Source organism: Pezoporus flaviventris, unplaced genomic scaffold, assembly GCF_033815535.1.
Source record: "Pezoporus flaviventris isolate CSIRO_AGI_PZ_B2104156 unplaced genomic scaffold, CSIRO_AGI_Pfla_v1 ptg000049l, whole genome shotgun sequence".
NCBI lineage: Eukaryota > Metazoa > Chordata > Aves > Psittaciformes > Psittacidae > Pezoporus > Pezoporus flaviventris.
Genome location: NW_026892597.1, coordinates 3,426,002 through 3,450,269, shown reverse-complemented (window position 1 = coordinate 3,450,269; position 24,268 = coordinate 3,426,002). Strand labels below are relative to the sequence as shown.

Here is a 24,268-nt window from a genome sequence, read left to right as displayed (position 1 = left end):
AGCTTGCTCCAAGCCCCTGTGTCCAACCTGGCCTTGAACACTGCCAGGGATGGGGCAGCCACAGCTTCTCTGGGCACCCCGTTCCTTTCCTTTGGGAGCCTTTTGGGAACAGCATCTCACCCCAGGGCTCACTCACTGCCCCCCAGATCCAGGTTGCACAGAGGAGGGGCTGGACTATCCCATGGAGTAAAATGCAAACCCCACCACTAGCTCTGTCAGTTCCTCACCCCTTGCAGCTTTGGCATCACTTTCCTGGGTCTCTGTGACAAGTCTGTGCTAAATCCTCATTATTTGGCTCTGTTCTGCCTCCTTTCTCCTGGGGCATCGTCACCAGTGGCATTGCCCCAGGATCTGCACTTTGTGTCTATGCAACAGTTTCGGTACAGCCAACCACAAGGCATTTGGCAGTTTCAGATGCTAAGGGAAGGTGTTTCTAGCAGCGATGGTCAAGGACAGATATAAGGAATGAGCTTAGGGCAGGAATTAATATCTTACAGCACCGCTGCATCATCCAGGAGCGCTGATCCCCCAGTGATGCTGTTACCCTGGCAAAGCCCCATCCCTGGCTGCAGCTCTGCTGGCAGGACGTGTTGGGAGCTCGCACCTAAAATGCCCTTCACCCTGTCTGGATAATGTGCTTTAATTCCTGTGCTGACACAGGGCAGCAGGTGATAAGCAGCAGGATAGTGCCAGAGAACGGGATATCTGTCATTTGCTGAAGGACAAATGAGGTCCTGGGGCTGTTGCTGGCTGGGAAGGAGCTGGAGATAAGGCTGAAAGCCAGTGAGGAGAGATTGAATGTGTGATGCTGGGAGCAATGGGTTCCCAGTAGCAAGCTGGCAAGGGCATGACCGATGGTGCAAGGTGCTTCCCAGCTGGAAAGAGCCTGGCACCATGAATGTATTGTCATAGAGTCACAGACTCATGGAACGGTTTGGGTTGGAAAGGACCTTATCCAGTTCCAACCCCCTGTCACTCTCAACAATACTGCTCTTTATTAGGCCTCTTTGCTTTCTGTTAACAGAACTTAGGACAACTTCTGGTCTTGTCTCTGCTTGCCGAGATCAAGGAGGCTCTGGTTGGCAGAGGAGCAAAGGTGCCTTTTGCACATGAGTGTGAAGGGAAAGGGCAGGACAGCACCACATCCACACGCTACTATCCCCCTTCTCTATCAAGCCCTTCCTGATACCACAACTTCAGGTAGTCAGACTGTAGCACCCTCTGATGGGAAGCTATCTGCTTTTACACAGTGATTACAGCTAAGGCAGAGCTTTGCCTTTCTTCAGCTTTTTGGTACTAAAAAGGAGAGTTTTGCCCCTTTGGGATGCTTTCTGGCTTGCTGGCAGTGCTGCAGTGCTTGCTGGTCGTATCCGCCATCACTCCTCCATGTACTTTCCTGGCAGCACGGGAAACTTCTCATCCAGAGCTTCCCATCAAAGGCACTGGGAGGGGGTTATGGGCACTGATGATGCAGAGAAGCTGGGGGGGTGGGGGTTAGGAGATGCTTGGGGGGGGGTCTTGCCTTCTTCAGGTTCCTATTGGGGATGTCCCAGTGATGGGTGTCTGCTCACTGATGCAGGTGTCTGCTTGCAGTTGTAGGTGCCTGCTCACTGGTGTAGGTGCCTGCTCACTGGTGTAGGTGCCTGTTCACTGGTGTAGGTGCCTGCTCGCAGATGCAGATGTCTGCTCACTGGTGTAGGTGCCTGCTCACTGATGCAGGTGTCTGCTTGCAGTTGTAGGTGCCTGCTCACTGGTGTAGGTGCCTGCTCGCAGTTGTATGTGCCTGCTTGCAGTTGTAGGTGCCTGCTCACTGGTGTAGGTGTCTGCTCACTGGTGTAGGTGCCTGCTCACAGTTGTATGTGCCTGCTTGCAGTTGTAGGTGCCTGCTCACTGGTGTAGGTGTCTGCTCATGGTGTAGGTGCCTGCTCACTGTTGCATGTGCCTGCTTGCAGTTGTAGGTGCCTGCTCACTGGTGTAGGTGCCTGCTCGCAGTTTTATGTGCGTGCTTGAAGTTGTAGGTGCCTGCTTGCAGTTGTGGGTGCCTGCTCACTTGTGTAGATAGGTGTCTGCTCGCAGGTGTAGGTGTCTGCTCACTGATACAGGTGTCTGCTCACTGGTGTAGGCGTCTGCTTGCGGTTGTAGGTGCCTGCTCACTTACATAGGTGCCTGCTCACTGGTGTAGGTGCCTGCTCACTGGTGTGGGTGTCTGCTCACTGATGTAAATAGGTGTCTGCTCACTGATGTAAACAGATGTCTGCACGTAGCCATCTGCTCAAAGGGCAGGAGGAAACGTGTGGCCCCATCTCTCCTGACTCACCAGCTCATGCCTGTGTCCATCCACCACCTTGTTTTCAGTTAGCACCTCTCCTGGACGGCTGGAAACCCCCTCGTTGTCCTGCTTTAACCCCTGGGTGCTGTTTCTTGCCCGGGTGTTTTCCCTCTGGCTTTTGGTTTCATTGCATCCCCTTGCACCTCAGTGGCTTCTTGAGTGCAACAGGAACAAATGACCCAAAGGAGCAGGCGCCTGTCCCCCCATCTCACCCTACACAGCACGTCCCTGCAGCTCCAAGGAAGCTCTTGGTGAGCATGATCCCTCCACTGGCTCTTTGACATTACATTTAGCATTTACTCATGGAGAGCTTCTAAGGGGTTTAAGGAGCCACTGTGATCAGTGGTTGATGCTCTCGGTGCTGTGCAGCAAAGCCCACCTCATTTCATGATGGAGGGCATGCCAAGCTGTGGTGGGAAGGGGACACCCTTTGCTGGAGGTGAAACCATCACCCGACTTCAAACTGATGTAAAGGTGGGATCTGTAAGGCCCAGTGGGGGGTTTGGGCACCCTGATTGCTCCCCAGAAACCTTCTGGTGAGGAGAGATGGGCTCTTCCCACCCCTCAGACTTCCTTAGTCTGGGAGCTGAAACCACATGAAGATGCAGTTGCTGATAGCACATCCTCATCTCCTACCCTGGGAGCGGGCAGACGTGGCTGGAACCTGCCTTCCCAGGGCCAGCAACCCACCAAGTCACTCAGGATGCTGGAAGAAACCCTCATTTTGGTGTGCTGCCTCCCTCCTGCATGGAGGGGGAAGGACTTTGGTGTATTTACACTGTGAGCATGACACTGGTACTTTCTATCCATGCCACCAGCTGAGGACCAGTCTCAGTAGCCATGTTATAGAGTCACAGAATCCCAGAGTGGTTTGTGTTGGAAGGGACCTTAAAGCTCATCCAGTTCCAACCCCTGCCACAGGCAGGGACCCCTTCCACTAGAGCAGCTTGCTCCAAGCCCCTGTGTCCAACCTGGCCTTGAACACTGCCAGGGATGGGGCAGCCACAGCTTCTCTGGGCACCCTGTGCCAGCGCCTCAGCACCCTCACAGGGAAGAGCTGCTGCCTTATCTCCAACCTGAACTTCCCCTGTTTCACTTTGAACCCATCACCCCTTGTCCTATCACTCCAGTCCCTGATGAAGAGTCCCTCTCCAGCATCCTTGTAGCCCTCTTCAGACACTGGAAGCCGCTCTGAGGTCTCCACGCAGCTTCTATTCTCCAGGCTGAACAGCCCCAACTCTCAGCCTGTCTCTGTAGGAAAAGCCCATCTGGCTGCACTTGGCCCACGAGGAAGAGTCCAACCCCTCCATAGGAAGCTCAGCAGGGGCTTGGGCTTTACCCCCGTGCTGAGATCCCCCCCGACTGCCACTCTCAATGCGGCATCCCACCACCTCCGACATCCTCTTTGGCAGCAGGAGCTGTGCCGGCTGGCATGCCTAACACACCCTCAGCGATGGAGAAACTCACCTCGGCATCAGGACAACTCCAAAGGCTGCAGATCAGATGAGCAGGGGTTGAGGCACGTGGGAGGATTTCCAAACCAGCAGCTGGGAGGCGGGATCCCAGTTTGCCCAGTGTGTGCGTGCACACACGCAGCCACACGCATCTCTGCAGGGCACCCTGCTCCTTATGCCCTGCATAACCCCGTTGTGTGGCTGAGCACAAACACAGGAGGAGGGACGAGCCCTGGATGGGAATCAAGATCAAACCCACACACACAGGTTTAGATTTCCATTGTGGTTTTCCCCTGTGTTTGTGTTGGAAAGGACCTTAAGACCATCTAGTTCCAGCCTCCTGCCATCCATGGGCAGGGAGATCTCACTTTAGACACCCCCTAATACCTGGGCAAGTTTTCCTGTTATCTACCTTAAATATTCCTTGCTATAAGGAACATCTATTGCTGTCTTCATAGCATGCTTTTTCATCCTGAAAGCTCTTTCCTTATTTTCCACTCCAGTTTTCTCATTCCTGGAGCACAAAATCACTCCTGTGCTCTCCCATATATTCCATTCTGGAAACATCTCCTTGGTGCTGCTCATCCTAGGTTAAACCTCTTCCCTAAAGCATGGAGAGTGGAGTGGGACATGCCCTTCCCTAGTGCTGAGGAGCCAGCACCATCTGGGCCAGAAAAACGCAACCTCCTGCACTTTCTATGCCACCTTCCTGGTAAAACAGCCCAGAATTGGACCTTCCCATTGGATTTTCATTATTATTTTCTCCAGGTTCATCATGCTGCTTGTTCACAGTTGGCTGCTGAGACATTTATTCTCCTGCTTATTCAACCCTCGTTGCATGGCTTCCAGCTTTATCAGTTGACTCAGGGGAAACTGAGGCACATCAGGGTGCAGCTACAGGCTGGAGGTCACGGTGATTGTGGCTTTAGCTGCTCTTATCCACAGATCCAGGTCACTTTGCATCGATCCTGGCTGTGCCAGTGCATCCTGCAGCGTGTCTGCACCGGTTTGGTACATTTTGGTGCGCATCACTGGTCCGTACCCTACCACAGTGCAATGTGGAGCTTCAGTATCACCCCATGTGGGTAGGAGCAGGGTGTTAAACCCAGCTGGGGATATTTGGGTTGGAAATCAGGGAAGGCTTTGCTCAGCCCTGGAATAGGTTATTTGAGGTGGAGAGGCAAACGTCTCCCTGTGAAATAGATTAGGGAGAAATGATGCTACTTTGGGGTCGGGGAAGGGGTGATGATAAATCCACCGGGAGAAGAAGATGCTTCCATGTTCTTGCACAGCCCCAGCCTGACTTTGTGCTCTCCTCATGGGCCCGGCAGCCAGCATTCAAGCAAGGACACGGCAGGGTCGGTATTAAATAGCCACGACCCTTCGGACAACGTGATTTATCCCTTTCCTTGAGGCCGGTTGCTCAGCTCCGGAGCCTGTTTGCTCAGCCTCAGCGAGCTGGGCCTGCTTCCTGATGTGTTTATGACTTGTTGGCCAGCAGCAGCTCGCTGGCACACAGGGACACCGGGGACGCCGGAGCACGTGCCAGCCCCGGGAAGCGGCACGGGCTGTGCATGCTCCCTTCGCATGCACGCAGAGGGAGGAAACGCTGCCAGGCTCTGCGTGCCTGACCCAGAACCATCTCAAGCAGCTGCAGCCTCCTCCAGAGACATGCGAAAGGGGCATGAACGGTGCCAGAGGGGCTGCTGGGCTTCCCGGGTATTTCCAGGAAACACGGAGAGCAGCTGAGATGGGTAAACAGGCTGGGGCAGGAGGTGGTTGTGTCCTAGATGTGCTGCGAGAGGAATAGGGCGGTTTGCCTCCTGCACGCAGATCTGGCTACAAGCCCCCACGTGGATGCGAGTTCCCTGTTTAGGGCAGGATATTCCAGCCGCATCGGCATCGGCAGGAGGATGGGTTGTGCTGCGCGTGTCTCGCTCGTGGCTTGAAGGCCACCGAGTGATTGGCAGAGGTGAATTCTGCGCCTTGGAGACTGGATTAGTCTGTCCCTAAAAATATAAACGGGCACCGCCAGGTTCCCCTGCGCAAGTAGGAAGTGAAGGGTCCTCAGTCACCAACAGAAGTTTATTTGGAGGAAAATTCTCCCTTCATAGGCTCACAGACTGGTTTGGGTTGAAAGGACCTTAAAGCTCATCCAGCTCCAACCCCTGCCACGGGCAGGGACACCTTCCACTAGAGCAGCTTGCTCCAAGTCCCTGTGTCCAACCTGGCCTTGAACACTTGCCAGGGAAACATCCCACCCTTGATGCCACCTGGTGCACAAATTGGAGGGTTTGACTTGCTTGTTCCTCCCCCTCACTGATTTTCTTATGAATCCCATAAGGGATTTCTTGCAGGGACAGCAGGACACTGCTGAGGCTGTGATTTGGGCTTGGGCAGACTGATGAAGCCCCTCCACTTCCAGCACCGTGGGATGCTGCCCCGCTTTGTGCCAACACCAGTGCTCCAGAGATGGATCCATGCTCTGAAAACAATTCCTTTGCAAAAAAAAAAACCCTAAATATAATAATTAAGAAGGAAAAAAAAAAAAAAGAAATTATTGGCTTGTTTTCCAACATAGGTCCTTTTCCCAGCTAGATCCTGTTCATAGATGAGGATGAGGCTTTGCGGTGGGAAGAAGGACTCAGAAGTGGCTTTGCTGCCAAAATCTCTATGTTGTTAAACTGCCCTGAGCAGGAAGAGCTGAGACAGAAGAGGCACCTGCCAAGCAGTGATTTCTGTGTCTGCTTGTTTCTCCAAGGTTGATTTGCCAAAGGCAAATGGATTTCTGCCTCCTTCCAGCCACGGAGAACATGCACATAGGGGAATGCAGCCAGCAAAGCCTTTGGTCCTCCTAAACATGAAGTCACCTGTGGTTGCTGCAGTGTTTTCCCCCTTTCTTTTCATGCTTGTTGGCTGCAGCTGAGCTGCTCAGGCACAAGTCAAACACATTGGCACCATAGACAGGAGAGCAATTTAATAAACCATTAACTGTTCTGTGGCTGTTGCAACAGCAGCGATTTGGGCAGCTTCTTGGCAGAGAACATTAAGGTGGGAGGAAGTCTTTTTCTGGGTATGGCTTTACCAGCCCAAATGTTGGAAAACCTGAGCTTGCCTTTTCTGGCTTGGCTTTGGACGTGGTGCTTGTAGCTTACAGCAATGGGGTTGGGTGGCCTTGACGGGTAACAGCTGCAAACAAGACAAGACAAGGCAATGTGGGATGAGGCTGGCGTGTGCCAGCACTGAGTCTTAGTCACCCTGTTTCATTGATGACTGACTCCATCTGAATGCAAAAGGACCAGATGTTTGAGGAGCATCCGAAGGCAGCAGCGGCATGGGCTGCCAGGGATTGAGGTGGTGGTGTGTGTGCTCTTGCACGTGTGCAGGAGAGCTGTGCATGTCCAGGCATGGGGGGCTGGATTGGACCCTCTCCAAGTTGGGTTTTCAGTGTTGTTTAGCTCTGAAATGAGCATCTGTGTCTAAAGTAGCACAAGGAGGTGACACATAACACATCCGCGTCCTGCAGATATGGAAGACTGCAGTTACTGACCCTCTGGCCACCCTTGCCTTCACCCCAAACCCATGCTGGTGGCATCCCCATTAGCCACAACAGCAGAAAGACCTTGTTTTTGCACAGCTGGCAGGTTTGGGAAGTGCTCTGGGCTCTGCCCATGCAAAACTTCCATGGGTCTTGGCACCTTCATGGGCGCAGACTGTAGCTCCTCGTGGCTTAATGCACCGGTCGGGAGACACAACCATCCTACAAAGCACCCCAAGCACCTTCACCCAACAGTGGCAATGAGGTGCCCATCATTTATGTGCCTGAAACTATTCAAACCTGGATGATGAAAGCCCAGCATGAAGCAAAGGAAGGTCGTGCCTTCAGCCCGAGCCTGGCTCTCTTTCTTTATTGGGAAGTTGGCAGGAGCGCCTGCCCGGGAGTCGGGTGCCTGTCAAATCTCATGTTTACTCAGGCCTATCTCTAGCAGTTGTTTTCATTCAGCCTGAGCACTGGGTAAACAGCAAGGCTGGGAAATGTGAACCTTCCCTCTGACCTTACCGTTGCCACAGGCGTCAACACAGGAGGTGCAAATAGAGAAGCGCAGACCCACCGGTGCAGTGCAGAGTTGCACATGGGCATGGGGGGGATGAACACATGGAGTGAGCCCGTTTCTCCTGGAGTCATTTGTTTGGTTTTCAAGGCATGAGAAGCAAAACTTGAACCCTGTCTGGGGCACTGAGTTTGGGCTGGGATTCCTTGGTGGCAGAAATGCTGAGACAGAGGCAATGAAAGTGGTTTTCCCCCTTCTCCATCCTATTTGGTGGAGACAGCTCATGGTGAATGGAAACATGTGCTTTCACCAGTGCCACCACCACAGAGAATCACAGAATGGTTTGGGTTGGAAAGGACCTTAAGATCACCCAGTTCTACCCCCCTGCCACGGGCAGGGACACCTCACACTAAACCATGGCACCAAAGGCTCTGTCCAACCTGGCCTTGAACACCACCAGGGATGGAGCATTCACAGTTTCCTTGGGCAACCCATTCCAGGGCCTCACCACCCTAACAGGAAAGAATTTCCTCCTTATATCCAATCTAAACTTCCCCTGTTTAAGTTTTAACCTGTTACCCCTTGTCCTGTCACTACAGTCCCTAATGAAGAGTCCCTCCCCATTCTTTGTAGGCCCCCTTCTTAGCTCAAGGAACAGCAGCTGTTTTGGGGGGAAAATGGGTCACTTCCTAGCTCTGTGAAGCACAGCATCTTCCCCTGTGGTTCCTATCAAACTGCCAGGGGGATGCAGTTTGCATCCAGTGCTGGTTTGCAACTGCCTGTTAAACTCCGGGGCAGAAATCTAAACCTTCAGGTGAATTTTTTCATGTCTTTTTTTTTTTTTTTTTTTTCCAAGGACTTGTTAGCAACTTGTCACTGTGGGTTGGAAAATCTAAATGCACTGGAGAAAATACGTTGGCAGGAAGCTCCCCATATTGTTGCAGCTTGTCCCAAAATTGCAGAGAGATTTCCCACTGATATTTTCTCATGTCTGATGGAAAATATCAGGGAAAGAAGGAATTCTGGAGATGTTTTGGGATAATTTTAGCTTTTTTTTATTTTTATTTTTCCACAGCCAGGTCTCCATGGCATGGCAAAGAGTAAATGAATGAATTTAAAACATCTGCTAGGAATTAGATAAGTGAAAATCTTTGCCCTATAAGCAGGAAAAGAAATAGGAAAACCCTGATAAGGGAATGTGGTTATTTAACTTCTGCATTCCAGCAACCTGTGTGATCTGATTCCAGTGATTTGGCTCAAAAAAAATGGTTAGGAGGGTTGTTAGGAAACCAGATAGCTGAAAGGTTCCCTCGGGGAAGCTTTGACTGCAGAGAGTTCCTGCAAAAGAGATGGAGAATCAGAGTATTCTCAATTTCAACCTATTGACCATGCACTTTCTCTCTTAGCTGTCTTGAAGCAGTTCCTGCAGGTCTCCGATTTAAAAGCACACGATAACAGTCATTTAGACCTCACCTCTTAATGCCTTGTGGTTTTCCATCCATTGAATGGAGAGGTGAAGCCCTGGGGAGTCTGCTTCAAGGAACAGCTCAGCCTGAGGAGTGGTGCTGGTCTCAAGAGTGGCTCTTCTTGGCCAGAGTTGAGGTGTGTAGGACTTCCTTCCTACATGGGAGTCTGGGGTGAACAAGGACTTGTGCTTTGTGTCACCTAGTGCTGGAGCACACTGAGATGTGTGTTGGGTGGCTTTGGATGCAGAGAACGCTGAGGTCTCCCTTTGTGTTAAAAACATCTCCAGGACACATCTCATCCTGGTTTACAATCAACAGCCACAGCAGGGCAAGTGTGTTGCTCTGGGAGTGCTGATTTCTCTGCAGATGGTAGGAGTTAAAGGTGACCAGTTCCTTGTAGACACCCAAAATGACAAGAATCAGGGTGGAGGCAGACACAGCAGGAGCCCTTCGGGCCTGGAACATCTCCTTGCTGCTCAGCATCCCTCTCGAGGAACATTTCCATTTGAGCCTTCCTCCTGGGATGCTGCTTACTGGGATGTTATTTCATCACCCCTTGATCAAAAGTCCCTGTATCAGAAGCCAATATTAGTAGGGAATGACAGCAGGGGTAAAAAAATACCCTTTTTCCTAGGCTGTGATTAATCCAGTGCATGCTGCTCCTACAAGCACCTCCTCCTCAGCCAACAGGAATACAAACCACCACTTTTCTTCCCAAAAGCTTTCGTGTTGTAGCTTTCTGCATTACTTTGAAGAGATTCCCCAGCATCTCCTGGGTATCTGGCTTCATGCCATCATTGCCTACATCTCTTTAGAAGCCTCTTGGTTACCATGGTGATGCTGAGGTTGCCACTGGCCTGGGCTTGTTGCATCAGGAGGTGAGTCAGCCTCAGAATGAAAGGCCACAGCCTTTGCCATTGTTTGATTTAATAACCTGCAACGATGAGATAACGATCCAGGCTGTTAATGAAAGGTGGGTGTTAATAAGACCTTAGGAAATAGTTCAATGGCAAAGTCCATGGGATAATGACAGGATGTGATTTCCAGATGGTGACCATTTTCAGCTCTAAATGAGCTGAATAGTCTTACCCATAGGGGGGTTCATATCTGTCATTGACGCCCTTCAGGCAGGAGAGATGCATCCCGAACCATAGAATCACTGAAAGGTTTTGGTTGAAAAGGACCAGCTCCAACCCTTGCCCCGGGCAGGGACACCTTCCACTAGAGCAGCTTGCTCCAAGCCCCTGTGTCCAACCTGGCCTTGAACACTGCCACGATGGGGAAGAGCTTCTCCCTAAGAGCTCATCTCAGCCTCCCCTCTGGCAGGTTCAAGCCATTCCCCTTGGCCTGTCCCTACAGGCCCTTGTCCCAAGCCCCTCTGCAGCTTTCCTGCGGCCCCTTTAGGCACTGGAGCTGCTCTCAGGTCTCCCCTTCAGGAGCCTTCTCTTGTCCAGGCTGACCCAGCCCAGCTCTCTCAGCCTGGCTCCAGAGCAGAGCTGCTCCAGCCCTCGCAGCATCTCCCTGGCCTCCTCTGGCCTCACTCCAACAGCTCCACGTCCCTCTTGTGCTGCTGCCCCAGAGCTGGATCAGGACTGCGGGGGGGGTCCCCCCAAAGTGCAGCAGAGGGGGAGAATCCCCTCCCTTTATCTGCTGCTCAGGCTTCTTCTCATCACAAATGTATCACTGGACTGAGAATTCAGCTCTTCATGAACTTCAGCCATTGAGCAACTCCATAGCATTGGTTCCTATAACAGTCTGTGCTTAGAGGAGGGCTGTGATTTTAGCTCCTTTCTGCTGGATCTCCAGCTTGCTGCATCACTTTGCAGCACGGTGCTAGTTTGGGCTGGGCTAGAGTTAATGTTCTTCATAGCAGCCGGTATGGGGCTGTGTTTTGGATGCGTGCTGGGTGTTTGTGCTGATTTATCTGGAAAAGGCTCTACGGGAACATATGCCAGGCTTATGCCGGCAGCAGCAGGACAGGTAATATCTGATCTGGCAGCTGGGGTAGAGTAACCCTGTAAACACACTCGTTGGATTTCTGTGCTGGATCAGTGCCTTGTCGAAGGTTGTTGTGGCATCTTGCTTCGGGACGAGGTGATCTAAAGTCAAGTAGATTTACACCCAGGACGTTCAGTGGGGAACTTCACACCCTTAACATCACAGGGCAAATGGGGAGTTCCTTGCACATAACTAAACGTACCTGGGAATAGGAGGTACAAGCCAGTGTCAGGCTAACGTGAATACTGGCCACTCAGAGCCACTGACAGTGCTAAAACCTGAACTGTGGCTCTCTGAGTGATCATCACCCTTTCTTTTTAGGATCAAGCCTGAAATCAGGCAGTCAGGTTTTATTTCAGGGAGAACCAGTATCAGATTCCCGAGACTGGAATATCCCAACCTCTTGCCATTTAATTACCCTCTAACAACTTTTTAAACCCTCATATTTCATGGAATCCCAGGCTGGTTTGAATTGAAAGGGACCTCAAAGCTCACCCAGCTCCAACCCCTGCCACAGGCAGGGACACCTTCCACTAGAGCAGCTTGCTCCAAGCCCCTGTGTTCAACCTGGCCTTGAGCACTGCCAGGGATGGGGCAGCCACAGCTTCTCTGGGCACCCTGTGCCAGCGCCTCAGCACCCTCACAGGGAAGAAGAACTTCTTTATATCTCATCTCAATCTCCCATCTCCACAACCCATGGAGTCAATTATGTATATGATTTAGCCCTGTTTATAAACCCTGTTTATGGGGTGAGTTTTGTTTTGCACTGCTCTTGAAAGGTCAGGAACTTTCACAGGAGGTTGCTCAATCCTCCTGGACCTGTTTCTGAGCAGACCTGCCAGCGTTGGGAAATGTCCCTGCCCCAGTGGATGTTGTGGGTTCAGAACGTTATTTCCAAGTTTATTCTTTTATAGAATGTAATTCTCAGAAATTATGGATGAAATCTCTTCCCTGTGATTTTAAATAACACTGATTTTGGAGGCTCCTTTGGGACTGTCAATCCTGGCTGCTCAACACCCATTTTACACCTCCCCATCTCTAGCTTTCAGCTTCCCTGGGTCTTTTCCCTGCCCACTGCAGGGGGTTGGAACTGGATGATCTTAAGGTCCTTTCCAACCCAACCCATTCTGTAATTCTATCATTCCATGATTCTTTGACTCCATGATTCCCAGAGACCTTTCAATACCTGAGCACAGCTGGGGACACCTACCTCCCTCTGGGGATAATGGAGGGATCCTTGAGCGATTTTGCTTCTAATTTGATGAACTGAGATTAAATCCAGGCTCTCATCCTTCCTTCTTCCCCATATTCATCATGGCTAGCAATGCATTTGCAACTGTCCCATTTCCTTTCCCATCTACCTTTAACCCACCCAGTTATAACCAAATGCGTCTGCACAGATTGAGAGCTCAAAAGAAACAAGGTTTGAGCCCTCATCCTCCTGCTTGAAGGGCTCCTAAATGAAAAGGGATTTATAAGAAATAAATTGGTTTTAGCAGCTCTGGTGGCAGAGTATGACAGAGGGTTGACTTCAGGCCGAATTTACTGTCCCTGAAAGAGGGCAACAGTGTCAGCACACAGGGGAGCTCAGAGCAGTGGCAAACACGTCCTGAGGCTTATATTGGTTGAAAAAGCACTTTGAGGAATATAGGGAGCCCCTTTATTGCTAGTGGGCAGTGAAACAATGGGTTTTTTTCCTTGCCCATCATTGTACACCAGGTCATGTGCACAAGAGCTGATTCTTGCTGAAGCGTTGGGAACCACAGCCCCATGCATTTCTGCAGCTTCCCCGTGTTTTTTCCTGCCTCTCTTGCCACAAAGGCAGGATCAGCTCCTGGTGTGCTGTTTGCCTGGTGCTGATACAGCAGGGTGGAGCCTCTGTGGGGATTTCCCTCTCTCGTGCCCAGTTTCTCAATGTCTGAGACTGAACCCCTGGGAATTTTCCCCTTCTCTGCTTGGAGCTATTTGTAAGTAAAGGCATGTGAGTGACAGCCCCAAGTGCGTGCTCTGGTGGCATTTCAGTGCTCGGCTGTTAGCAATGACTAGTCCCTTACAGTTGGGGAAGGAAGGCGTTTGATGAGCACATGAAGTACAGTTAGAGTGCAATAGCTGCAAACTGCACAGCTTGTCCCCGTACAGGGGAATGGGTGTTTGCATCAATGGGTGAAGGGAGGGCTGGCTCCGGGGAAGCCTGAGCATACGATGTGCCTTGCTGTGCTCCCGGTTTCAAACATGAGAGGTGTCAAACCAGAGCTCTCCTCTGATTGCAGGGTAGGGGACTGCAAGTGTAGGGCATTCCATAATCACAGCGGGGAAACCCTGAATTGAAACAATACTGCGAATAAATTATTTTGCCTGATCATTGTTGCTCTTCGGCCAGCAGCGGCGTCCATGCTGCAGGTTTGATGCTGTTGAGGAGGAAAAGGAGTGTGAGATTGCAAAGGTAGTGGGGAAAAGGGCAAGAAATGAGGAAGGAAAAATGTCAGATTGAGAGAACCCAAGACTGGTTTGTGTTGGAAGGGACTTTAAAGCTCCTCCAGCTCCAACCCCTGCCACGGGCAGGGACCCCTTCCACTAGAGCAGCTTGCTCCAAGCCCCTGTGTCCAACCTGGCCTTGAACACTGCCAGGGATGGGGCAGCCACAGCTTCTCTGGGCACCCTGTGCCAGCGCCTCAGCACCCTCACAGCAAAACCTCTTTTCCATGGCAGAACCCCCTCAGTGTGTTACAGGGGCTGGCGCAGGAGCTCATCATGGTCCCACCAGCAGCAGGGCCGGGGCAGGCAGAGGGAGGGGGTGAGATGCGGAGTGGGAGCGGTGGTACCTCACTGATGTAGGTACAAGTTGCGCTTCACTCCTTGTTTATGTATTCCTGAAATTGAAATACTGTGATGGGCAGGGGGGAGCTGCGGACACAAAGGACCAAGATCTCCATCTTCCTCTCCAAGCCCGCTTGTACCAGCCTTTGCAAAACCCTCCCCACCAGGAGCCTGACCCTCAGAAGCTTTGCAAACTGCAAGTCCATGCAAAGAAGTGCCATTAGCAGCAAAACCAGCTCAGCATCCAGTGGCTGAGAGGAGGACCAACCATTTGGTTTCCTCCTTGACCTTTCTGAAAGCCTCTGGTTCTCCTAATACATTACAGCCAATTTTCTTGGCTCCACCAGGATCCCACTGATGGGTTTTTTGGATGTTGACCAGTTGGTTTCTTTTTCTTTTTCCAAATAAGTGTATAGATACCCCTCGGTCAGCCCAGGGGAATGATTTTGTCTGTTGCAAGAAGGTGTTGCTGATGCACCAACAAGAATTCGGGCACCTGCTGCCTGTCTTTTGCAACCTTCCTCCTAGGGTAGGGAGAACTGTTTACGTCCGTGTCAACTGAGGCTATGCTGGAAACTGCTGCCCTGCAATGGAGCGCATGTATGGCTGCATCTGTATGAGAGCTAAGGCCCTATCTCGAATCCTGTGTTCAGCTCCGGGCCCCTCACTACAAGAGAGACATTGAGGTGCTCGAGCGGGGCCAGAGAAGGGCAGTGGAGCTGGTGCAGGGCCTGGAGCACAAGTGTGATGGGGAAGGGCTGAGGGACCTGGGGGGTTCAGTGTGGAGAAGAGAAGGCTCAGGGGGGACCTGATGGCTCCCTCCAAGTGCCTGAGAGGAGGATGGAGCCAGGAGGGGCTGGGCTCTGCTCCCAAGGAACAAGGGATGGGACAAGAGGAAACGGCCTCAAGCTGCACCAGGGCAGGTTTAGATGGAGCTGAGGAACAATTCCTTCCCCAGAGGGTGCTCAAGCATTGGAACAGGCTGCCCAGGGCAGGGCTGCAGTCACCGTCCCTGCAAGTGTTCACACCCCGTGGAGACGAGGCGTCAGTGCCATGGGGCAGTGGTGGCCTTGGCAGTGCTGGGAACGGTTGGACTGGATGAGCTTAAAGGGCTTTTCTAACCCAAATGGTTCTATGATGCTCTATGGTGATGTATGCATGGCTCCCAGCCAATGCCTCCAAACTGCACTAGGTGCAGGGGTGGACCGCGCAACTCTGATCCCACCGGGAATCACACACCGCGTCCCCAACATGACACATCCTAAGCAGATGGTTCGTGTTGCACTGAACATAGAACATGAACGTGACTTCTCCTTTGCTTCCAAGTTTGCTTTAGAAGGGGAAAAAAAAAATCAAAGAAAGAAAAAGGAGGATGAATCACGGCTTAGTCAGAGTTGGGGCTGCCAGAGAATCACTGCTGTTGCCTGGATTTTGATGCCAAGGGAAGGGTGCTGGGGGAAGCTGGCCCCTTGGTTTTGGTAGGTTCTCCAAAGGGGATGGGGAATTTAGTCTGGGATTGTGATTTTGGGATGCATCCGGAGCCCAGTTCCCCCATTCAGGATGCATTGCTGTTTCATGGTTGAGCAACAGGGGAAAAAGAAGAGAACTGAGGGGTTTGGGCTTTGGTGCTTTGGAAAAGTTCACAACCTGCAAACCCCATAAGAAACTCATGTCCCATTCTGACAGAAACAGGGTTTTTCACCCTTTTCTCCCAGACCCCACTCCTTTGTGCTGCCTTTACCTCTTCACCTCACTGCACCTCTGCTTCCTTGGGATGCTCAAGGTCATTTTTTTCCCTGTCTACCACCAAGACCCTCAGTTTTCAAGCCCTGGCATTTAGAGAGGGGTATTTTACAGGGGTCTGTAGTGATGGGACAAGAGAGGGGTGGCTTTAAGATGAAAAAACGCAGATTTGGCTCAAATATAAGGCAGAAGTTTTTCCCTATGATGGTGCTGAGGCGCTGGCACAGGGTGCCCAGAGAAGCTGTGGCTGCCCCATCCCTGGCAGTGTTCAAGGCCAGGTTGGACACAGGGGCTTGGAGCAAGCTGCTCTAGTGGAAGGTGTCCCTGCCCCTGGCAGGGGTTGGAGCTGGATGAGCTTTAAGGTCCCTTCCAACACAAACCAGTCTGGGGTTCTATGATTACATTTCTACCTTCATCCCTTTGCATGTATTAAATCCTGCATGTTCCTGTGATGGGGTAGGTAACCCTCACTCCATGTCTTACCTAGTGCTGCCGTGCTCACCACCCCTTTCATCATCACTTATAAATAGTAAGGATGCTCCTTCCAGCTGACCTCGCTTGGAGCAGCTGGGTGTTCATGCCTTTGAAAACCAGGCCATGTATTTTGGAGTCAAAGCTTTCCGCTCCAGTTATCTGGGAGTTTTTAAGCCAAGAATTACGAGGTGGATCTAATCTGAAGTGACGGTGATCTTCATTCAGGCAGGGTTTTGCTTTCGGGCTCCTTTCCATGTTTTGGGGGTTGTGGTTTCCACAGTGAAATCCTGCAGGAGGAAGGAGGATGCCCGACCTCTGCAGCATCGCATCGGGTTTATTCCTTCTGCTCGTGTTTTAGCTGGGACTGGTTTCCTGTTGCCCTCCATGGATAAAATATATGGGATTTTGCAATAACAAACCCTGTCCTTTCCCAGGCCAGGTTGGACAGGCCTTGGAGCAACCTGGTCTAGTGGAAGGTGTCCCTGCCCATGGAAGCGGGCTGGAAATAGATGAGCTTTAAGGTCCCTTCCAACCCAAACCAGTCTATGATTCCCAAGGATGGATTTTGTCCAGGAAGCACCTCTTTGTGACCCCTCATCCCCACCTGTGCCAGCCAGAGCATCGCTGCTGATCCCCATCTTCCTGCCTCCATCCCAAATCTCTGTCTCCCTCATAGCAGTTAATTCATTATTCTCTTTCTGCCTGTGAATACTCTTTCCCTGCGTAGGAGAGGGAAGGATTGTGCATTTGTTTTACTCCATCCCTCTTGGCTCCATGTAAGGAGAAGGCCAAAAATATGTTCTTTCTACATCTGGTATAAAAATATAAGCCCTATATAATGAAAAAAGGCAACAACGGGAGACTTCAAGTAGCTGAGATGTTACTCATCAAGATCTAAACTCACAAGCAGGCTTTGCTTTATTAACACTGCTGCTTCAGGTGGTGCTACTGCTGGGCTGACAGAGGCAGCCTGGTTTAAGTGGGGAACATGACTGGGGGCAACGTGGCCATGGGAACAATAATAATTAGGCTAATAAAGTGATGAAAATCATTAAAATAATTGAAAGAAGAATAAAAGTAATAAAGAAGGGAATAGTAAAAGGAATAAGTAACAAAATAATAAAATATGGGTAAGAACTTAATAAAAATTATAATTACTAATATATACATAAGATTAAAATAAAAAATAAATAGTAAATATCAGAATAACGTGTATTTTATTGTTATGCATAATTTTAGAGGTAATAAAGTGATAAAAGCAATAAATAATATAATAGGAAAACATAGTAAAAGAATAATAAAAATAACAAATAAGGTAATAATAAAATATAAGTAATGAGAGAAATTAATTTCATAAAATACAAGTGATTAAATAATAGAAATAGTAAATAGTGAAATAATAACACTGTTAAAAGACAAGTAATAAAGTAATAAAAGCATTAAATAACAAAATAATTAAATGTAGTGAAATCCTATGGATAGTAGGCAATAAAATAATAAAAATGAGACAAGTAATAAAATTATGAGAGTAATAAATATTGAAATAATAGCAGATAATGTAATAGAAATAAAAAATAATTAAAATAACAAATGTCACGGTAACAAGATGTATTTAAATATAATAACGATAATAATAAATATCATACTAGAATAACACAATGTAATTAATAAGGCAATAAACCCAATAGCAACCCGGTTAAGGAGACCCCGCTCATTGACCCACCCGGGGGGCGGGGCCAGGCGAGCAGGGGGCGGAGCCTGTGGAACGTTCCCGGCCCCCGCGACGTGAGCGACGTGCGGACCGCAGGCGGCTGCGGGGCGGGGGGACCGCAGCATCCACCGGGGCAATGGTGCCGCTCGGGGTGGTTTCGTTTTGCGGTCCCTCCGTTGAGTTGATGTGATTTAACCCCTGGGTTCGCGTTCTTCTTGTTTCTATTTTAATCGTTTATTTTTTTTTTCTTAATTTATTGTTACTTTTACCTTTATTTTTATTTTGTGTTTCGTTATTATTTATTTAATTTTACCTTTCGTTTATTTTTTATTATATATTACTTATTTGATTTTAGCTTTTTATTTTTCCTTATTTAATTTTCATTGTTTTTATCTATTTAATTTTAACCTTTATTTTAATTTTTGTTTCATTCTATGTTATTTAATTTTACCTTTTGCTTTATTTTTATCATATTTTGTTTTATTATTGATTTTATTTTGCCTTTTGTTTTTATTGCATTTTTCCTATACTTTTTCTTTTTTCCTTTATCTTTTTCTTTTCCCTTATTTTTTCTAATTTTCATTGCTTTTCCTTCCCCATTCAGTTCCATCCTTCCCATTTCATTTCCCTCCCATCACTCCATCACACCGATTTTAACCTCCCCCCTTTATTTCCACCATCCTTCACCCATCTCCATCCCTTCCAGCACCGCTCCCCGTGTCCCTGTATCCTGCCCTCCCCATAATCACAAAGCCTCCCGGCGCCTCCTTTGTCCCCGCTGCAGTGCGGGGGGCCGGCGGCAGGCGGCAGCGCGGGACGGAACCAGCCCGGCCGAGGCCCCCCCCTTTCTTCTCCTCCTCCTCCTCCTCCTCCTCCTCCTCCTCCTCCTCCCTCCGCCCCGAAGGGCGGGAGCGGCGGCCCGGCCTGCCGGGATACAAATAGCAGCCGCCGCTGCCGCCGCTCCATCGTGAGTGGAGCCGGGAAGCGGGAGCAGCAGCAGGAGTCGCGTCCCAGCCCTCCCCTGTCTGCTCACGCTGAGATTTTTCTTTTTCCCCCTTTTAAATTTATTTTGATTTTTTTTTTTACAAAAAATAAAAGGGGAATTAGGTGGGTTTTTTTTAGCATTTTTAATTATTTTTTTTTTCGCATCCAGACCACGAGCACCGGCCGGACTCGCCCTCGCTCCCCCCGCGGTGCGCGCACCGTTCCTGCCGGCTTTGTGCGCTGAAGCCCCGTCCCTCCTCTTCCTCCTCCTCCTCTTTCTTCCCCTCCTCCTCCTCCGCCGTGCAGCCTTAACGCGACTCCGAGGAGCATCCGAGAGCACAGCAGCGGCTGGTCCAACCCTCCCCGCAGCAAAAACCCTTTCGTTTTTGCTTTCCCTGCGTGTTTTTGACCCTTCCCGCACTCGCACCACGCGGAGCGCCCGCTGCCTCCGTGTTAACCATGCCCATGGAGCTGACTCAAAGCCGCATCCAGAAGATTTGGCTCCCCAATGACAACCGCCCGGCGCTGCCCCGCCGCTGTGAGTACGGCACTGAGGGATGGAGGGATACGGGGGGTATGTTGGGAGCAGCCCCCCGGGAGGCCTCGACGCAAGGCCCCCTTTTTCATTTTCCCAAAATATCCCCTCCACCTCCTCCAGCATCATCCCCGTGTCCGCATCCCGCCCGCTGCCAGCCCGTGACTCACTTCCAGCTCGAGGAGATGGAGGAAGGTGCAGGGATCGCGCCGCTGCTTCCCCTGGAGCGGGAGGCGTTGAGACACGCGTGTCCCAATTTCATCCCCTCTCCGTGTCCCACGTCCACCACCACCCCGCCTCCTTTCAATCCCTGGGAGGATGGACCACCAGGATACCACCTCTGCTGGGATTCCCGGTGTCTGACATCTTGCTATGTGATTTATTAATTTAAGGGGGAAAGCAGCATCATGTCAATGAATTGAGGGGAAGAAAAAGCCCAGCAGTTGCTTTGCTTCACCACTTTACCCTGTGCTGTGTTTGGGATGAGGCGGGGAGACTTAGAATCATAGAATCGTGGAATGGTTTGAGTTGTAAGCGTCCTTAAACATCATTTAGTTCCACCCTCCCTGCCATGGCAATGAGGGAATGCGATAGGAGGTTTAGGATGAGAGAAGGCAGGTGGAGAGGAGGGCTAAAAATGCTGGAACCTGTGCAGTGATTTCCCATCTTATCAAAGCTTGGGATGCACCTAGAGTGATTCAAACCAACCTTTGCGCTTAAAATAATAGTAAATAGTAATCAATGCTTCGGCATCCCGGTGTTACTAGAAACCAAGTCATGAATCATAATCCAGTGCTAAAGCTGAGGAGACAGCTCTTTTAACTCGCCCAGCAGCCAAACTGACAGCCTGCCAGTTACGCAACTGCAAACAGGAATCCTCAGAGCTGCGGCAGCCAGGACGGAGAAGGTGGCACTTTGCAGCCTGGCGAAGCATGGAAGTGGCTCGGGCGGTTGGGTGAATCAGTCTTTCCGATGCTTTTTTTCCTGAGGCAGGCGTTTGAAACAAAGCCGCTCCAGCCGTTTATTTCCCTTGGCCCGAAAGTTCCCGGTTCCCCCTTTTTAAGATGTAATAATAATTAAAACGAAATATCCCCGTGGCTGTAGGTCGGGCACGCAGCGATGCCCGCACATGCTGAGGGAGCTGCGTTCAGCAACAGGCTGAACCATGTGGATTGCCAACGGGGCTTTGGTTTTAGCGAGGGGAAATGTCTCCTGGCTTAATGATTTGCAGATGGAGAGGGTTGGTTTGATTTTTCCCGAGGAGTGACACCTCTAAAAGGAATCCTTTCTATATGCAGAGCTTTATTGGTTTTTTTGCCACTTTATTCACCTGGTTTCTCGGAGCTCCGAGAGAATTCCCTCATGGCGGAGGGGAAAACTAATGCCTTAATATATTAAGGCATCAAGGGGTTTATTAGCGCTATAATGTGCCTTATACTTTCTCGGGGTGGGAGCAAGCCATGCCGGGCACTGTTCAATGGGAGCATTGTGGGCTTTTTTAGGGTGGTTATTTTTGGACTCGAAGTAGCTATTTTAAACTCGAGGTGCTGTTAATTCCTTACAAAGCCGGGTGGGAATGGGAGCTATAACGGAGATGCGAGGTCAGCGTGGTTGGCCGGGTGGGGTGGAGGAGGAAGGAGTGGGAGCATCCCTGTGAGCATCCTCAGAAAGCTCCCGCTTGGCTGCTCCCTGAGTGGGGAATAATCAGTCCGATTGTCAGCCTCCTCATCAACGGGAGGCTGGAATGGATGGGAAGCGATGCCTTCATGTGGCCTTTTGACGGCGATCCATTAAATTGCTGTCAAGCTGCACGTCTCTCACGTAGGGGCTGGGAAAGTCAAGTCGTCGCAAGCGGCTGGATGGGCAGGTCCAGGGGAGGGGAGGGGGCTCAGGATGGGGGATGCCGAGCAGGAAAGGGGCTCCTGGAGCCTTTTTCCTTCCCATCGCCCCAGCTCCATGAGGGTGGGAGAAAATACATCAGCAAAGCCACAGCTCGAAGGTCTGGTACCGATTAACACACGCGTGTTTGCGATGGGAGCGCAGAAACGGGTTCGCTGTGCTTCCGCGAAGGTGTCCGAGAATTGCAATGGGAAGAAGGTGGAAAAGGGGGGGATGTAAGAGGATGTGGTGTGCGCTTGTGGGAGCGGGAGGTGCGGGGAGCTCTTCTTAGAAAGAGACAGTAAAAATATCTGGTGTAAGGAGGTGGCTGTTTTATCCAGCCTTTTGTAGAAGAGAATTTCCTTCCCTTTTCTGTTTTGCATTCACCCCCGTGACGCGCATCAGAGCTGATTTTGTAGCTGATAAAAGGCACAAGTGTCTGAGCTACTTCTAAAAATCCTCCTTGAGCCTTTCAAAAGCCATCGCTGACCTTGACTTACCTGGCTAGATGTCGATAACGAGTAATGAATGCGCACTGAAATCCCTGATAGCTTTTCACCAGTGGTGAAAAGAAATGATGAATTAGGTCTTTGTGGAGTGCTGAGAGCAAAACACTGTTTTCTATTTCATCCCTGATGCAAAGTTTCCTGGAGGCTTTTGTGATTTAACTGGGTTTAGGCTCATATTCCCATAAAAAGTAGCTGCTCCATGCCCTGGTGTTTTGGGAGGTGCTTCCCGGGTCTGTAAACAGGTGCTGTTGCACGGTCCTAGCAAACCGAATTGAGGGGCAGATTCCTCAAACACAGGTGTTTAACCCTTTGGAGATGGGATGTGTGCACAGCTGTCTGGAGATAAAGGGACACGAACAGTACCTGCCAATATCCCTATTGTCCTGCAATGCTGTTATTTTAATGGCCCCAAATCCTCTTGGCTCCGTTCCTTGAGATCCTTTGTCTGTGGGCAGGTAGGGAAAGGAGGAGTGTCTATTCAGGTATTATTCCTTCCCCCTCCCTTTATCTAATAAGTGGCTGTTTTGTCATGCGGACTCGTATCCCCAGGTTGATTGAAGATGTGAGGCTGTTAGAGATGAAAACAGTATTTTTCTGGGTACACTGCACATGTATTTGGATACATGCTACATGGCCCATGCGGTGTGTCATCTAGATCCATCCCTTGATACCTCAGTACTAAGAGAGATCACTGCTTGCTGCTGGAAGCAGTAGGAGCTGGTTTGGGCTTTTGAAGTGTGGTGTTGCGGAGGCAGGTCCCACAGAGGGAGCGGATGTGAGGGCAGAGCCAGCCTGAGGAATGTGGAATATTTGGGGGGGGGAATAAAGAAAATATCTTATTAGATAGTTTTCTCATCTGTTTCTGTATGTGCTTTGGTGACCTAATGATGGGTGGCTCTGCTCTGCCCTGCTGAGTACCAGTGCCAAACCTATGAGCTTGGTTTCTTTAGCTCTTGGATTTTTTTTTCTTGGAAGAGGAGGGAAATTCCACGTGTTTTGCATACTCTGGATACCTCTTAATTTGTTTGCCCTTCCCAGGTCTACACTGAGAATAACATCCCCATCTCTACCCATGGGGAACCCCTTGCATCCCCAAATCACTGTCACTCTCCTGGTCTCACCTGCGGGAAGCTGGGACAAGGCAGGCAGAGCGCACTACCCAGACCGTAATTAAGCTGCATTTTATGGCTCTGCCACCAGCCACTCACTCCCTGCATTCCTTTCCCATGAGGTCTCCAGGCTCACCGGGTGGATTGAAGGGTGGCTGAGAAATCCCCTGAGGGTCTCGTCTATTCCGCCTTTGCTGGGAGGGCTCTTGGCGTGTCACTCGCCGTGAAAGGCGGCTGGCTAATCCAAATTCCATTAGGCATCGTTGAGATCTTCCTTTCCCCCTATTTAAAGTGCTTGGCTTTGTGCCTTGGCCTTTCCTGCGTGCAGCACCATGTGAGAAGCAATTCTGCAGGGCAAACCCTGGAGAGGAGCAGAGATGCTGCCACGTGTTTCCGTGGTCCATGGGGTGTGTGGTCCTAATACATCCCATGGCTCTGGGAGCTGGCTGTGGGGGGCTAAAATAAATTCCCGAGCTGCATTCCTAGTCCTGTAACCTCAGCAAATATCTCTAAAGTGAACCAGGAACTTATTTCTTAAAGGATTTAGAGAGGGAGAAGCAGTTTACCTGGGCATCCTGGCAGCTGATCTGTCTGCATGTTGGTCATGCCATTCAGGTGAATTGGAGAGGAGCTTCTTTTCACTTGCCAAGTCATCACTAGGTGATGCTTCTGGATTTATTTCCAGCTGTTTGACATGGACTCTCTTTATAATAAGAACAAAACCCCCGCTAGCTTAAAATGGGCTTATGAGGAAAAGGTGATAAAAGGAAAAAGGGATACTTTTAAGTGCTGGCGGTTTTGTAGTCATGCCCTGCTCTTCTTCAGAAACAACAGTTGGTTGGATTTGCGTGTGTATCAGCTAAAGAGCCAGCAAAAGTTTCTGGGAGATGCTTTCTGGGTGAAGATCTTGGTGTAGACCTGGCATTTCAGCATGGCAGCTGTGTCTGAAGTGTGCTGCTACAGAAACTTGGCCAAAGTCCTTGGGCCATCCTTTAGCTTTTTACAGAATTAGCCAAACCAAGGGTATGGGAGGTTTGCTTTGGTTTTGCAAATGAGGAAACTGAGGCACAGAGGTTCTGCGGGGAGTTTAGGGCTGTTGCTGGTTCCTTTCCCACTTTGCACTATCAGGATGTTCTCCTTGCTGTGGTTGTCAGGATGTGACTCCTGTCGCTTTCGTTGCATGCCACCAGGGTGAATCTGGGTTAGCAT

At 50.2% G+C, this 24,268-nt stretch overlaps 1 protein-coding gene across 6 annotated transcripts in view; it reads left to right on the top strand.

The window, feature by feature from the left end:
- The window catches only part of PFKFB3 (6-phosphofructo-2-kinase/fructose-2,6-biphosphatase 3), a 40,403-nt gene that overhangs the window by 1,994 nt on the left and 14,141 nt on the right, over positions 1 to 24,268 (top strand). For 4 of the 6 annotated variants that reach the window (XM_061468634.1, XM_061468632.1, XM_061468631.1 and 1 more), the window contains exon 1: positions 19,153 to 19,566. The exons of 1 other annotated variant lie outside the window; for it this stretch is intronic. In XM_061468634.1, coding sequence (XP_061324618.1) covers positions 19,488 to 19,566 — 79 coding nt within the window. In that variant the 5' untranslated portion in view covers positions 19,153 to 19,487. Of the gene's footprint in view, positions 1 to 19,152; positions 19,567 to 24,268 lie in introns of those variants that run through there. One more of the 6 variants, XM_061468629.1, reaches the window with a different exon arrangement.